The sequence below is a fragment of the Xenopus tropicalis genome, chromosome 10, assembly GCF_000004195.4.
Source record: "Xenopus tropicalis strain Nigerian chromosome 10, UCB_Xtro_10.0, whole genome shotgun sequence".
Classification (NCBI taxonomy): domain Eukaryota; kingdom Metazoa; phylum Chordata; class Amphibia; order Anura; family Pipidae; genus Xenopus; species Xenopus tropicalis.
The window spans coordinates 41,338,894-41,355,460 of record NC_030686.2 but is presented as its reverse complement, the minus strand read 5'-3'; the positions used below and the strand labels follow the sequence as shown (position 1 = coordinate 41,355,460).

Here is a 16,567-nt window from a genome sequence, read left to right as displayed (position 1 = left end):
AAAGGAGAGCTGGAAAGCAGACTATACAGGGAGACAAGGGAGATGCTGACAATCAGGATATACTGGAAACTAAGGGGGTGAAGCTGGAAGAACTGAAGATAAGACCATACCCAGGCCCAAGGGGAAGAAGCTGGAGAGTAGACCATACTGGGAGCTGAGGCGAATGAATTAGATCAGGCCATACTGGAAACTAAGTGGGTGAAGCTGGAAGAAGACTATACACAGGTCCAAGCGGAAGAAGCTGGAGAGTAGACCATACTGGGAGACAAGAGTGAGAAACTGGAGAGAAGACTATACTGGGGGTAGAGCAGAAGCTGGAAGAACTGAAGATGAGACTATACACAGGCCCAAGAGGGAGGAGCTGGAGAGTACATTATACTGGGAGAGAAAGGGAAAGCTACAAATCTGATAGAGAGACCCAAGAGGGAGAAGCTGGAAGGCTGAAGGTTGGAAGTTAGTAGACTGTGCTGCAGGGAATGGGAAATCTAAAGATCATACCATACTTGGAGCCAAGAAGGAGAAGGTGGAGGGTAGAATATATTATTGGGGAAGGGAAATCTAAAGATCAGACCATACTTGGAGCCAAGAGGGAGAAGCTGGAGGGCAGACTGTATTAGGGGGAAGGGAAAGCTGAAGATCAGACTATGTGAGGGTGGAAATCTAAAGATCAGACAATACTTGGTGCCAAAAGAGAGAAGCTGGAGGGCTGACTGTATTAGGGGGGAAGGGAAAGCTGAAGATCAGACTATGTGAGGGTGGAAATAAAAGATCAGACAATACTTGGAGCCAAGAGGGAGAAGCTGGACAGTAGACTATTTTAGGGGGGAAGGGAAAGCTGAAGGTCAGACCATTCTGGGAGCCAAGAGGGAGAAGCTGGACAGTAGACTATATTAGGGGGGAAGGGAAAGCTGAAGGTCAGACCATTCTGGGAGCCAAGAGGGAGAAGCTGGACAGTAGACTATATTAGGGGGGAAGGGAAAGCTGAAGATCAGACCACTCTGGGAGCCAAGAAGGAGAAGGTGGACAGTAGACTATATTAGGGGGGAAGGGAAAGCTGAAGATCAGACCATTCTGGGATCCAAGAAGGAGAAGGTGGACAGTAGACTATATTAGGGGGGAAGGGAAAGCTGAAGATCAGACCATTCTGGGAGCCAAGAGGGAGAAGCTGGACAGTAGACTATATTAGGGGGGAAGGGAAAGCTGAAGATCAAACCATTCTGGGAGCCCAGAGGGAGAAGCTCAGTTGGTAGATTTACTGTTGGCTGAAGGGGAATGTTGGAGCAGTCTCAGTGAGTTTAATGCACAATGCGTAGGACCCACTTTGCTTCCGTGTATTTTCCAATCTAGCGCAAGACCAGATGAGCATGAGGTTGAGCCGTTGTCACTTACCTCCATTCTGCCCTCTGCTTCCAGCCGTAGCAGCCAGGAAGAAATCAGACTGCAGCCGAAGCGAATTCTCCCAGGACGACAGCACGTCAGAGGCCGGGGACACAAATAACGACGACCCCCTTAATGGAGATGAAGTCGAGGATCTGACACACGATGAGTCCACAGACGACTTGGTATGAAGAAACTTACTGGCATATAAAATAATAAGTTTGTTGTAAAAGCCAAAGTGCATTATCTTCAAAGGAGAACTAAACCCTAAAGATAAATATGGTTAGAAATGCCACACTTATATACTAAACTTACTGCACCAGTTTTAGCATCTCAGTAGCAGCAATGATCCAGGTTTTTACAGTTATCACAGGAGCTCCCCATCTAGGAAAGTGTCTGCGACCCTTGGTGCACTCTGGGAAGCTGTTAGTTTGCCCAACCGAGTACATTTGTAATACCCTACAAATCCCTCCCTTTCCTGACCCTCCCTGCTGATGGGTTAGCCCTTATAAGGCCACACCCACTTATACTCCGCCCATTTCCCACCCACTGTGCTCATTTCCCCCATCCCCACATGATACTCTGCCTGCTACCTCAACCCAAAGGCCGATATAATAAAAATATATATAATAAAAAAACAAACACACACGGTGGCAACCCTACCAAGCACCCTAGATATCCAGTTAGCAGCTGTGCAACACAGCGCTGCCACCATTCAGCAACATGAGATCTCTATGATAGTCAAGAGTCTACAGCGCCACCTGCTGCCTGACAGTGGTAGAGCATCTAATGGAAGCTACTGAGTCCCCAAGGGATACTATACCTACTGTACTTACTATTTTTCTACCTGTATGTCATCTTTTTAATGTAATTAAATCCAGAACTATGCTACATTATGCAATTCCTGTTCAAGCGTAAGAAAAAGCGATGTATTCTGATAAGCATATCCCTTTAGCAGCTAATGGTGGGGATTCCCGGCACCCGATAATCAACCCCCAGACTCACCACTGGTCTATATTTTCCATATCCCTTTGGCTGAAAGCCTTAGCAGATTTCTCTTTGACCCATCTGACAATGGATATTCCATTAAAGGACCACTAAACCCTTTTTATTTTTCATTTGGCTTTGTCTAATGGAACCATTACCAACTGTTTGTATAGTCATTCTCTTTTTTGTGTATGAGCCAATCCTGTAGCAGAACTGGGTCATCAGGAAAAGTAAAACTATTCCCCTGTACTAAGCACAAATGTGTAAATACCAAGTTCTTCTCATAAAGCTGGAAATCCTTACGTGACCCATAATGAGACGTACGCAATGGGGGAGATGGATATATGACCCAGCTTAACCATCTATTCTGTTTTGCAGGACATCAGCCACTACACATCCTCCTCTCTCCATTAACCAGGTATGTGCCCAGTAAATGCCATTCTGTTCATTAGCCCCACTGCCCACCTCACTAAATGTCATTTTATCTCCCTGCTGGGGTCCTTTATAAATCATACAGTCTATTTCCTTATGGGGACGGGCCGGAATGGCAATCTGTGGGTTCAGGCAAATGCCAGAGGGGCTGCTGTAAGGTGCCATAGACAGTCACTATTTATTGGGCTGGGGGGGCTGTTTGGGCCTCTGGGTACTTGGAATGCCAGGACCCAGGCCCAGACTGGCAATCTGTGGGTTCTGGCAAATGCCAGAGGGGCTGCTGTAAGGTGCCATAGACACTCACTATTTATTGGGCTGGGGGGCTGTTTGGGCCTCTGGGTACTTGGAATGCCAGGAACCAGGCCCAGACTGGCAATCTGTGGGTTCAGGCAAATGCCAGAGGGGCTGCTGTAAGGTGCCATAGACAGTCACTATTTATTGGGCTGGGGGGGCTGTTTGGGCCTCTGGGTACTTGGAATGCCAGGACCCAGGCCCAGACTGGCAATCTGTGGGTTCAGGCAAATGCCAGAGGGGCTGCTGTAAGGTGCCATAGACAGTGACTTAGATAGACACAGAGACAGTCTATTAGACCTAGACAGACAGAGAGACAGTCTGTTAGACAGATAGACAGACATTATATTAGATAGACAGACATTATATTAGATAGATAGACAGACAGACAGAAAGACAGTCTATCTAAGTCAAACCACACCAATATGTTTGGGCACGCCTATTGCACTGTCACCATGACAACCAGCCACTCTGTTAAAAAGAATTTTAAAAAATCATTTTGTCCCTTTGGCTTTCTGTGCCACAAGTGCCCCCTGCTGGACAAAAGTAAGAATGCAGATGAACCAAAAGGGTACTAAAGGCAAAAAAATGTAATGAATAAAATTTATAAACGTTAGGAAATAATATATATTAGTATAAATAGTAGCAATGCTTTATATAATATAAAGACACTGGAGTATTTATTGTTTAGGGATGTGTAGCATTGATGGGTTTTTAAGAGAAAAACAAGTTTATGCCAGTGCAGGTATGAGATCCATTATCCAGAAAGCCGTTATCCAGAAAGTGAATTACGAGGCAGCAATGTCCCACAGACTCCTTCAAAATTAATTTGAAATTTGAAAACATATTTCTCTTTTCTCTGTAATAATAAAACAGTACCTGTACTTGATCCCAACTAAGATATAATTACCCCTTATTGGGGGCAGAACAGCCCTATTGGGTTTATTTAATGGTTAAATGATTCCCTTTTCTCTGTAATAATAAAACAGTACCTGTACTTGATCCCAACTAAGATATAATTACCCCTTATTGGGGCAGAACAGCCCTATTGGGTTTATTTCATGGTTAAATGATTCCCTTTTCTCTGTAATAATAAAACAGTATCTGTACTTGATCCCAACTAAGATATAATTACCCCTTATTGGGGCAGAACAGCCCTATTGGGTTTATTTAATGGTTAAATGATTCCCTTTTCTCTGTAATAATAAAACAGTACCTGTACTTGATCCCAACTAAGATATAATTACCCCTTATTGGGGGCAGAACAATCCTATTGGGTTTTGGTTAGTGTTAAAATGATTGTATAGTGAAAGTCCCCTTACCTGGAAAACCCCAGGTCATGAGCATTCTGGATAACAGGTCTCATACCTGTACAAACACTATAACTGTATGATGTTTTATATATTTACAGTTTATTTCTATTCTCCAAGCTTCAGTCAAGGTTTTAGGATCTACAAGGGGGACCTTCACTACAAACAGCTGAGGATCCCAGGCTGCCTATCCCGCAATACTCAAGATTGGTATCACCTACACAGAGACTTTATCCTTCTTCAAAAAGAGACAGTGACCGGGGAGGGGAAAAACGGAACCACATGCTCCCCGTATGGAGCAGGAACTGTACAGACACCGCTGTGTAACTTGCACCCTATTTCCGTGCACCCCAGTAGCATCAGGCTTGGTACAAGGAGTTGTGGGAATACAGAGAGTGCAGCAGTTCTAAGTGACTGAGGGGACAGTAGGCTGGTATTATAAGATATGGAGGGAGTCACTGAAAAATAAAATGCTTGTCTTGAATGTGCTCAGACAGGAGAGTGACAGGAGACCCACACAAACAGGCAATGCTCCCTGCTCACAATGTTGCTTAGTGACAAAGACAGCCGTGGATGATTGTAAGCTCTTTGAACTGCCCTCAGTTTAATGTGATCCCGGAAAAATGGAAATTGCTACAGAATATTTTGTTTTCATTAAAAAAAAAATATCTGCTGCACAAGAAGCTGTTTTTGTGTGGCCATTATAAAGCTAGCCATACACAGGCTGATACAAGCCATTGACTTGGCCTATCTAGACCAACTTGGCAGCTTACAAGCCCATACATTAGAGCCTCCTGTTGGCCTGCATGACGGTCATCTGTCCCAAAATTGGGTAGGTTTGAATATCCCATCAGGTGGGGACCAAAGTCAGGCGTTGATGCGGCCCTTGCCCAAAAGGTTTATGTTGGCCTGGAATATGGTCCAATCATTCGCCCCCACTATGAATACATGGCTGCTAAACTGGCAGAGGTCCACTCATGTGGTGCCCTTACCAAACAAGCCGATCTTAAGGTCTATGGCCAGGTTCTCTCTCCTTCTCTGAAATAAACATCTCCTTGTGCCCGAGACAGGGTAGTGCCAAGAGCAGGTCATTACCCTTCCTTATATCATTATGAAATGGAAGGCGCAAAATAAAAACCGTGACAACTTGATTTGATATAACGTAAAGGCAGGTTTGGGCCAATCCTAAAGAACAAAGAAAGTGAAGCAGAGAGGGGATCCAATTGGCAGGTATCCCTCAGTAATTAGTTACTATGTATCCCAAGCTCATGGTCCTCTTTGGTTAAATGTGCTGCGCCATGGGGTACATTCATGAGTGTTGCGTTGCCATGTTCAGCTGCCTAGCAACATGCCTACGCACAGTACAAATCGTAAAAGGTCTCGCCTCCTCATACCCCTTGAGCCATGGCTGCTGGTGCAGGGGCAACAGGTTTGAGGAAAGAGCAAAGACCCAATAGGCCGAAGAATTTATGTAAACAGAGCCCCAGCCTATTGGGTATTTGCACCAAGCTCCGTGCCTGACATACTATAACTATGGGTGTCACTTTACTACGTGCCTCCTCCCTGGTCACTACTCTTAGCCAAAACCATCGGGATACTCTTACCTGTGCAACCGCCCCCCCGGAAGAATCGAGCCTCTGTAAATACAAGGGATGTAATTAAGATAAAATGTTTTATAACTTTTCTAAATACTTTATTTAAAAATAAATGTAGAGCTCCCGTCCAGGTCCGTATTGTGATTTGAGCAGCGTGACGGCAAGGAGGCTTACGGGCAGAGGGGCGCGGTTCCACCGACTCAAGTCTATACATGTGTGTAAATATATATTGTGTTTATCCTTGAAGAGAGAGTAAAACGTGTGACATTCAGTCCTGTAAATAAATACTTCTGTAAAATAAAAGCGTCGGCGAGTAAAAATACATCCAACTAAGTGATTGTTCTGTGAATTATGTAATAACTTTAATGTATTTTTGCATTTTACAGAGGTTTGGTTAAAAATGCATACACTACCTTCCCACTTCCCCTCAGGCAGCTGGAAAAATTGTTTTCCGAGAGCAATGCGAGTATATGGAATAATCGGCTCCATTGTCTGCTTTAGAATCTCTTTGCGCGGGCAAAGATTTAAAAAAAACAAAAAAAAATTAGCCAATGTGTTTTAGGCCTCTTCTCACAGCATTCCTTATAATGCCAGGGTACTGCGCCCCCTGTCAGCAAGTCCCTGCAATATATCCTCGCACCAGGCTGGCAAAATCCCAAATGGTTTGGAAGCCAGTTAGTTGGCTTTGGCACGGAGCTGTGCTCTCTTGCCCGTGACGGCCTGGAATCCGGTTTTGATGCTGGCCACGGAACACCGCGAGTGGCAGGTTTCGCACTGCAGGAAATATAATCGGGTGTCCTTCTGCAAGATGGTGTCTGGCGATCGGCAGGTGTGACAAGTCACATATTCCTCTGTATGACAAGTCAGGAATGTACAGTTAAGAGGGGAAGACTATAAGCAACAGCCGCACAATTGTGCCACGTCCTTGAGTCTTATTAGATCTCTCACATTTACCTAACCTAGTTATAGCAGTCCCTGCCGCATTTGAGCTTACAATCTAAAGTCAATTTCAACAAAAAGCCAATTAACCTGCCTGTATGTCTTTGCAGAGTAGGTGGAAACTGCAGTACCTGGAGGAAGCCCCTACCAGGCAGTGCCCAAGACCCCAGACTAGTAGTTTTAACCACTGACCTATCATACTTCCCCTCCCATATTTGGTTCAGTTTCTCTGCACTTCCATCCAACTTCTGTGTCTGTCCCATGCTGCCCAGGACCAAAGCTTCTAGGCCTCTGGCCATGTTGATGTTTACTCAACCCCTAGGGCAGTGGCAGATGGTTTTAATCTGAAGACCAATGAGTCTGTACCTACTGGCTCTTCTACATACACATGAAAACAAAACTAGAAGGTCAATAAAGATGAGATTTGGTGGTCACTGTCCTAAATATATATGAAACTACAGCTGAATGGTCAGTAAACCAATGTGTTTCTGTAACCTTGTTATTAATTATGGGTTCCTGATCAAAGGTTGGACCTTCAAGGGCAGCTTGAGCCAAAACACTGCCCTAGGGGGTGGGGAAGATCATATAGTTTTACTAGGGGTAAACCAAATAAACACGGATATGCTTACATAAATCCTGGAGCAGAGCTTTTCAGACTACTGAGGTTCAGGGAACCCTTTTGCTTCCACAATTTCATTGGGCTCTCTGGGTTTTGGTGGTCCCGTGCCATTGTCCCAGTAGTACTGATGACAACAAAGCACAGGTCTCCATATTTCAGTCTTACTAAGTTTAATCAGACCAAATGGCACTGGGGTTTAGTGGGTGGCTGTGCAGATACAGAACTGCTCATTTAACACTAAGACTGGACTGGTACTCAACCCCCTGGAGACTGGAAGCAGACAGAAGTGGTGCTGCTTCCTCAAGCTCTCAAGTATTGGAACCAGTAAAAACCCATCATAACTCAGGGTATCAAGGCCACGCTGCAGGGGATCTGAATGCAGAAATTAACCTTTACTAGTGACTGTGGTTTCATTAATTACCAGTTTGGTTTGTAAAGACTAAAACACTGTCTTATCCACCCTTGTCTCTTCCGTGTAGGTATGAAACAATTTAGCTAAAGCAAATATAAAAAGAAGTACTTACTGATATATCTTCTTAGAACGTTTTCTATTTGCTTCTGCTGGAATCTGCCTTTGATGACTAACTGGTTGTTACCATCTATAGAGCCACTGTGTGAATAAACAGAAATGTTCTGTAGGCAAGCATCACATAGCAATGTAGATATTTATGATGTACCCAATCAGCCTGGCCCCAGTACTGCAACTCAACTGCAACAAGATGACAGCCCAACGCACTGTTTAGTAGGGATGCACTGAACCCAGGATTCGGTTCGGGAATTGGGACAAGATTCTGCCTCTCTCAGGCAGGATTCAGATTCAGTCTAATCCAGGCTCCTGAACAAACCAAATCCGAATCCTAAAAATGACATGACTTTCTTACAAACACGGTTGAAAATTTTTCATTTAACCCTTCCGAAACCTAATTGGCATATCCTAATTTGGATTCAGTTCGCTATTTGGCCAAATCCTTTCCGAAGGATTCTGTGGTTCGACCGAATCGGTGCATCCCTATTGTTATGTGCAAGCAACAAGTTTATCTGAGGGATGGACAACCCCCTTTCTCTCCTAGTTTAAACCCCAGCCCCCATAAATGCCCACTGGTTGCCATACTCTAGTGTGGGATAAAGGCAGTACAATTTGAATTTTACTTGCAAAAGAGCTAATGGAAATGGCCTTGAGTCACTGTAGCAAGCAGGTAATGTAATGCCATACAGGCAAACTAAAGCCACCTAGTGGGAACTACAGAATACATAGATTTTCTCATTGCAAGATTTCCACCATCTGACATACCTTGTACCCAATTCAGCTAACAAGAAGGCCAGCAAGTGTTTTGGCTGACGATGTAACCTGCAAACACAAAAGGAGAGATTGTGAATCTTCAGCCAAGCAATAGTTATACCAAGAGAAATCACAGCACAGATCCACATATAAGTCACACTCACAGTTTGCAGATATCGGTAAAGTTGACAAATGATGTTTTCTTTGTCCCTACTCTGACGACCTGAGGAGGCTTCATGACAAACTTCCTCTTCTCCCCAGCCACCATGTCGGGATTCTTCTCTCGCATGATATTAAACACTCTGTTTAACAGCTAACAGGGGTAATGGAAGAGACATGGATGAATACATACTCAAACAATCTCAAGAAGCAAATCAATGACGCAGCGGGCAGATTGCTACTGTCTCCCTGAAGTCAGCTGTGTCGAGTGATGATTTAAACCAGGGATCCCCAGGCTTTCTTACTCGTGAGCCACAGTCAAATGTAAAAAGACTTGGGGAGCAACACAAGCACCATAAAAGTTCATGGAGGAGCCAAATAAGGGCTGTGATTGGCTATTAGGGAGCCTCTATGCACACTATCAGCTTACAGGGGGCTTTATTTGGTAGGAAATCTTGTTTTTATTCAACCAAAACTTGCCCCCAAGTCAGGAATTAAAAAATAACTCCCTGGTTTGGGGGCACTGGGGGCAACACCCAAGGGGTTGGGGAGCAACATGTTGCCCCGAGCCACTGGTTGGGGAACACTGATTTAAATCAACCAATCATATTTATAGGAGGGCGTAAACAAGCTCATATGGCCACTCACCAGACAAGTGATCATGGGTTTGTGTTTACTAATTAATGAGAAACAGTACATAAGCCTCCTACACAATAAATTAAAGGGGAAGGAAAGGTCAAGTCACTTGGGGGTGCCAAATGTTAGGCACCCCCAAGTGACTTAAATCGCTTACCTTGTACCCTGGGCTGGTGCCCCTGTTAGGAGAAAACAGCACCAGCCCGCGGCACCTGTAGGAAGCACTTCCTCCTTCCTTTTTCTTCTGCCGGCGAAATCCGTCGGCCGGCGCATGCGCAGTAGAGTGAAGAGCCAACTTTCTTGTTTAAGTTCGGCTTTTCACTCTACTGAGCACGCGCGTGCGGCGCTACAGGAAGGAGGAAGCGATCGCTGCTACCCCGGGCTGGTGCTGTTCTCTCCATACAGGGGCACCAGCCCGGGGTAAAAGGTAAGCGATCTAAGTCACTTGGGGGTGCCTAACATTTTGGCACCCCCAAGTGACTTAGCCTTTCCTTCTCCTTTAAAGCAAACACCAAGAACATGAATTGTGATCATGGTACAGAAACATCAAAAACACTGCAGCTACTATAGAATTACTATAGAATTACTTTTAGTGCGTAAATTTTTATTTATTTTTAGCACTGTTGCCTCACTAATGAAGGCTGGATTAAGAAAAGTTAAATACAGACACCAATTATAACCATCAGCTCACCTCGTCGTATGTATAGTCCCTTTCTGTGCCGGCCCAGGCCGGACCCAGCTGGGAGCTGAACGAGATTCCATCATCTTTCTTATTGTCTTCTTCTTCGAAGGCTGGAAAAAAATAAATACATTTAATAGGGGGTTCAGTGCTTTGATGGCTTATGGTTGCAGTGCGAGCTTATGCTCTAGAGTCCTTCCCCTTAACTCCAGGAATTACCTTCATCTCTATCCAGGGTATCGTCCTCCTCTGGGAATTTCACATTTTTCTTTTTCTTTTTCTTGCTCAGCATGAAATCCAAATCATCCTCCTGGGATTCAGATGCCTCCTGAATCTCCCCCTCAATTTTAAGATTCTGGGTAAAACAAAAGTTTAAAAAGTGACATTATATTAAAAGCCACAAGTTGTTTGTTACTAGTTTGGACATATAAAGGGAAACAATCATTTCATCTTCAAATCTGATAGAAGAACCTATTCTGTTATCCAGAATGCTTAAGACCTTGGGTTTTCCGGATAAGGGCTCTTTCCATAATTTGGATCTCCATACCTTAAGTCTAAGTCTAACCTAATAGGGCTGTTCTGCCCCCAATAAGGGGTAATTATATCTTAGTTGGGATCAAGTACAGGTACTGTTTTATTATTACAGAGAAAAGGGAATCATTTAACCATTAAATAAACCCAATAGGGCTGTTCTGCCCCCAATAAGGGGTAATAATATCTTAGTTGGGATCAAGTACAGGTACTGTTTTATTATTGCAGAGATAAAGGGAATCATTTTTAAAAATGAATAATTATTTGCGTATAATTGAGTCTACAGGAGATAGCTTTCCCTTAATTTGGAACTTTCTGGATCAGGGGTTTCTGGATAATGGATCCCATACCTGTATAAACAACTGCTGCCTGAATGGTAGAGGAAGCAGACCCTGTGGTCACGAGGGATAGAGTGTGGCAGCCATTTTATAATCAAAAATCTGGCCACCCAACACCTCCCCTCAACCACGTGGTCTACTGCTCTATAGTTCCAAACCTGTAGACAAGCTACTTGCCCCCTCTAACAAGGTTTATATTGTGTTTATAATTCTATTACATGAAGTCAGAAGGGGGGATGGTATGTCACTAACTATACCAGTAACAACTTGGAGTTTTGTATTTTTTCTTAAATAAATGTACAAAGGGATACTATAACTCAAGTGTTCATATTTTCTGTACTGAAGACAAATCTGCTGGAAAATGCCCCTGTAAATAGAAAATAATTACAGTTCACATATCTGCTGTAACACAAAGAAACTGTACTGAGAAACACTAATACCTTAACCCCTTCCTCTGCTTCATCCAAGTCAAACTTTTTTGTTTTCTTCTTTTTCTTCTTCTGGTTCAAGAAATTCAAATCATCCAGGTCATCAGGGGCATCGACTGCAGAGAAATTGGGAGATGCAGCTTCAGAATGTGCAAACAATGCTGTGTATTTACCGAATATAAACAGGGATACGTGTATAACATCTGGGTTACTCCTCTATAGAGAGAACGAGGCAACTAACCTTTCTTTTTAAAGGCCTCATCATCGACATCAAAATCCTTATCTTCTGGTGGTTCTGGTTCCACTTCTTTAGTCTCCGGTACCTGCGTCTCTTCTGCCTGTGGCTCAGCCCCATCTTCATCCAGCATGAAAGGCTTCTTCTTCTTCTTTTTCTTTCTGGTCATAGTTGGGTCGAAAATCATCTGCAGGAGAAGATGGAAGATGTTTTATTTACAGCAAGTAAAGACATTAACATAAGATAAGAATAACTAATAAACATCAGAGTAGGAAGAGCTGTACTAAACCGCTTTTAAAAGGAAATCCATTAACCCATACTACTACTGCTATAAGCACATATATTTGACTGTATAGAAGCCTTATATTTCAGCTTCCAGCAACATTGTGTTTTAATCTGTGCCCTGATTCACCCCACAAAGGCCACCATCCTGGCATTCCATTAAGAAATATTTGCCAATAAGATCACTTAAGAAATGGCCAGAGAACACTCCATTAAACCCAGACAATGAAAATTCCAATAACATATCTGCGTGTGGCAAAGGTAAGTGAATGGTGCTGTGAGTATTTGGTGTGACCCCCTAGTGCAGCAATAACTAAATGTTAGTGGTAACTGTTGATCAGTCCCACACATCGGCTCGGGGGAATCTGAGCCCATTGCTCCATACAGAACAGCTTCAGCTCTTGGGTGTTGGTGGGTTTCCTCACATGAACCGCTCGCTTTAGGTCTTTCCACAACATTTCAATTGGATTAAGGTCAGGACTTTGACTTGGCCATCCCAGAACATTCACTTCTATTCTTCTTTATCTGTTCTTTGGTAGAACCACTTGTGTGTTTGGTATCGTTCTCTCACTGCATGACCCACTGTCTCTTGAGATTCAGAAGTCTTGACGTTTCCCTTTAGAATTCTCTGGTATAGTTCAGAATTCATTGTTTCACCAATGATGGCTGCCCAGGCCCAGATGCAGCAACACAGGCCCAAACCAGAACACTCCCACCACCATGTTTCACAGATGGGATAAGGTTCTTATGCTGGAATGCATGTTTTTTCTTTCTCCAAATATAACACTCCTCATTTGAGCCAAAAAGTTCTATTTTGACTTTGTCACGTGATCTTTAGCAAACTGTAGATGCTCAGAAATATTTTGGGGGAGAGCAGTGGCTTTCTTGTTGCTACCCTGCCATACACACCATTGCTAGTCAGTGTTCTCCTGATGGTCGGACTCAACATCAACATCATCATTGGCCAATGTCAGACAAGGCTTCAGTTGCCCAGAAGTTACCCTGGGTTACTTTGTAACCTCTCGGACTATTGGACACCTTACAGTTGGAATTATCTTTGATGGTCAACCACTTCTAGGCAGGGTCTTGAATTTCCTCCATGTGTACACAATCTGTCTGACTGCTGATTGGTGGAGTCCAAACTCTTTACTGATAGTCTTCTAAACTTTTCCATCTTTGTGGGAATTATCAACTCATTTTCTAAGGTCCTTAGACACCTCCTTTGTTGGAGCCATGATACCCATCCACAATGTGCTGTATTGTGATCAGGCTTTGCTGTTCCTTAAACAAAACAGGGTCTCACTCACCTGATTGTCATCCCATTGGCTGAAACACCAGATTTTGAATTCACCTTTAAATTATATGATAATCCTAAGGATACTTTTGCAGATATGTTACTGGATCATTTTGTTTTCAATAAATACATGACCAAATATAATCATTTTAGTTTCGTTTGTTTTACTAGATTTAGAACACGTTTGAAAATCAGATTATGTTTTAGGTACCATACACATAAAAATATTGAAAATGTTAAAGGGTTCATGAACCTTCAAGACTAGCTTAGCCGAATGCCAATATGTGTCAACAGTGTCTCCAACAAGCAAAAGAATTTCATCCCTGAGTCTTGTATTAAAAAAAAAAAAACAAGATTCAGTTGTAGCCTCTCAATAAGAAAAAATCATTAATTGGAGTAAAAAGTTGAATGGCAGGTTAACAATAGAGAGAGCCAATAGGCAGTGTCTGCTTTGTCATCACTTTTACAAGGCATCTCTGCTGAGACAAAGCAACTCTTGCTGTTGTGCTGCCAATGGCTTCCCTGCCTACTCACTGCATTCAGCGTATGACGACACCGGCTGAAAAAGGACAGAGATCAAAACTCAATAAGTGTTCTGCAAGGCTGAATGTCTACCATCAAATTACTATCAGAGCAAGAAGGAAATCAGACCATCCGGCCGGTGGGCCAATGGCCGCTCAGCCCTGCTCTGGAAAACCAGGGACAAGTTCTTCCACCTTTTTTAAAGGAAAAGAAAAGGAGGAGGGTTTCCAAAATATTAGACATCCCCTGTTATTATAATCGCCGCCCCGCGGGTTAACCCAACAGAAGCACCGGCCCGGGGTATCAGGCAAGATATAATCACTGGGGGGCGATACCCCTCCTTTAGGGCTGTGGCACACAGGGAGATTAGTTGTCCGCAGCGCCGCAATTTCCCCGAAATCGTGGCGCCGCGTATGCCATACTTGCCGGTGGGATGGCATTTCGTGGAGATTTTTTAATCTACCCTCTGCTGAAGGGCTGCGGCAGACGGGGATATTAGTCGCCCGCGACAAATCTCCCTTGTTGCGGGCGACTAATATACCCGTCTGCCACAGCCCTTAAGCAGAGGGTAGATTAAAAAAAAAAATTCTGACGTACTCTGCACAGCTACTTATCTGGCACCAGCTCTCTTTTCAATGACAATTCTATTCCCCATTGCAAAGAGCTTACAATCTATGATCGGATGCCTGCAGGTAGTACAGTGAGCTGGATAGGGATCTTGAAAGGATATACATACTGCAGCTCTCCAGCTATTGTCTAACTACATCTCCCTGCACCACCATAATCATCATAGTCCAACAGAAGCCGGATGGGGCGTTAGTGAAAGAGTCATTGCCCCGTGACCATTCCAGGCAGTGATGCCTACGCCGCAGCCTTACTGATGTAGTATAGGGAGGATGCTGGGAATTGCAGCCCAGCACCAGATGATCTTTTCCATGGCAGCAGAGAAAGATCCAGTATGTTGGCGCTGACTGAACATCACAGGGCCACTGAGTTGCTTTGGCAGTTGGTAACGTTACACCATGATGCTTGCGCTCCATATACATATATAGATATTTTGCCCAGTCCTGCACTTAAGGGCAAATGCCCATACCTGGTGCACTCTTACCTTCCAGTTTGTGCCTGTATGTTACCCAACCACTCAGATTGTAAGCTCTACGGGGCAGGGACCTCCTTCCTACTGTGTCTCATACCACATGGCACTTATATATATATATATACACACATACATATATGTATTTATTGTATTTATTTATTATATCACTTGTCCTCCCTGTGTGTAATTGTGTATATTGTAAGATTGTACAGCGCTGCGTACCCTTGTGGCGTTTTATAAATAAAGTTATACATACATACATATATATATATATATATATATATATATGTGGCACCTTTTATTATGGGATTTGGCAGCAGCTGGTAGGCTGCCTGGCCAGACATCATGTATATATATATATATATATATATATATATATATATATATATATATATATATATATATACATATATATATACATGATGTCTGGCCAGGCAGCCTACCAGCTGCTGCCAAATCCCATAATAAAAGGTGCCACATAATGCAACATACAGGGAACTGGGTAACCAGCTGAGGCTTGGCAGGCCTGGAAGCACCCATTATAATGGGGGGGGGTTGGGTTATACAGATCCCCCTGCAATAACAGCTGGGGGGGGGGTTATACAGATCCCCCTGCAATAACAGCTGGGGGGGGGGGCTGTTCCCTTGATATTAATATTAACAGCACATAAACCAATTACAGACCCCTATATGCCAATGTTGCTTGTATGTATAGGTATGTATAGTTCCCCCTAAAAGACCCTACCCTAATAGTGTTCCCTAGGGTGTTGGTATCTTCCCTCCCCAAGTACTGGAATAACAGGAGCCATTGAGCTCCGCCGCTTCCCCAACCCGGAGGCCGCTCTCCCTCCCACCGCCGCGCACATGTCTCCGCCGCCATCGTGTTTCCCACCCCAGTCTCCTCTCACCTCGTCTCCGGACATGGTGTCGGTGTAACACGGCTGTGCTGCGCCTACAGCTCCCTGCCTTGTGCCCCTCTAGGCTCCAGTCACCCTCTCCGGCCTCTTGTGTCTCCGCAACACCCGGTTTCCACCTCTTACATCAGCAACCGGAACTCAAAGAGAACTGCGCAGGCGCACAAGGCCGGGCCACAGAGAAGCCGCTTTGTTCGGGAGACGTCATCGCAGTGCGCCTGCCGCGGGGAACGCTGGGAAATGTAGAGTCTAATTGTTTAACGTGATGGGAAAAAGGGCACTGGCCGAAATGGTTTTGGTCTTTGTTGCCTCTTTTTTAATTCATAAAATAAGAAAAGTGTCGTTAGACGTGTTTTTTCTCTAAACAGAGTTGCGACGCAGTCAGTATTTATTCAGCCTAACCAGCACAAAACAGCAGAAGTCAGAGTCAATATCAATATTTTGGTTCCATACGTTTTACATTTAGGTTCCCCACTTTTTATTCTCTGATCCACTCAGATATGATCTTTGCCCAACCTAATAAAGCCTACTCAATCCAGCCACCTTCCCCTTGAAGTCATCACCCTGCCCTGTATAGCCCACTGGTATATTATTATAACGTTTATTTATAAAGCGCCAACATAT

The 16,567-nt window shown here is 43.9% G+C and overlaps 2 protein-coding genes across 4 annotated transcripts in view; one reads left to right on the top strand and one right to left on the bottom strand.

Moving 5' to 3' along the window:
* The window catches only part of raly (RALY heterogeneous nuclear ribonucleoprotein), a 74,146-nt gene extending 67,830 nt beyond the window's left edge, over positions 1-6,316 (top strand). Inside the window, exons 8-10 of one of the 3 annotated variants that reach the window (XM_002932879.5) lie at positions 1,414-1,562; positions 2,743-2,782; positions 4,518-6,316. In XM_002932879.5, the coding sequence (XP_002932925.2) occupies positions 1,414-1,562; positions 2,743-2,778 (185 nt within the window). In that variant the 3' untranslated portion in view covers positions 2,779-2,782; positions 4,518-6,316. Of the gene's footprint in view, positions 1-1,347; positions 1,563-2,742; positions 2,783-4,498 lie in introns of all 3 variants that reach the window. The other 2 variants (XM_004918526.4, XM_031894301.1) reach the window with 2 other exon arrangements.
* eif2s2 (eukaryotic translation initiation factor 2 subunit beta) lies at positions 6,069-16,117 on the bottom strand. Its single transcript, NM_001364949.1, is given in 9 exon segments — positions 6,069-6,843; positions 8,075-8,160; positions 8,842-8,898; positions 8,994-9,142; positions 10,316-10,416; positions 10,523-10,658; positions 11,613-11,716; positions 11,842-12,022; positions 15,938-16,117. Coding segments are annotated over 9 exon segments (1,005 nt in total). The 5' UTR covers positions 15,953-16,117; the 3' UTR covers positions 6,069-6,667.
* Between the last annotated feature and the right edge of the window lie 450 nt (positions 16,118-16,567).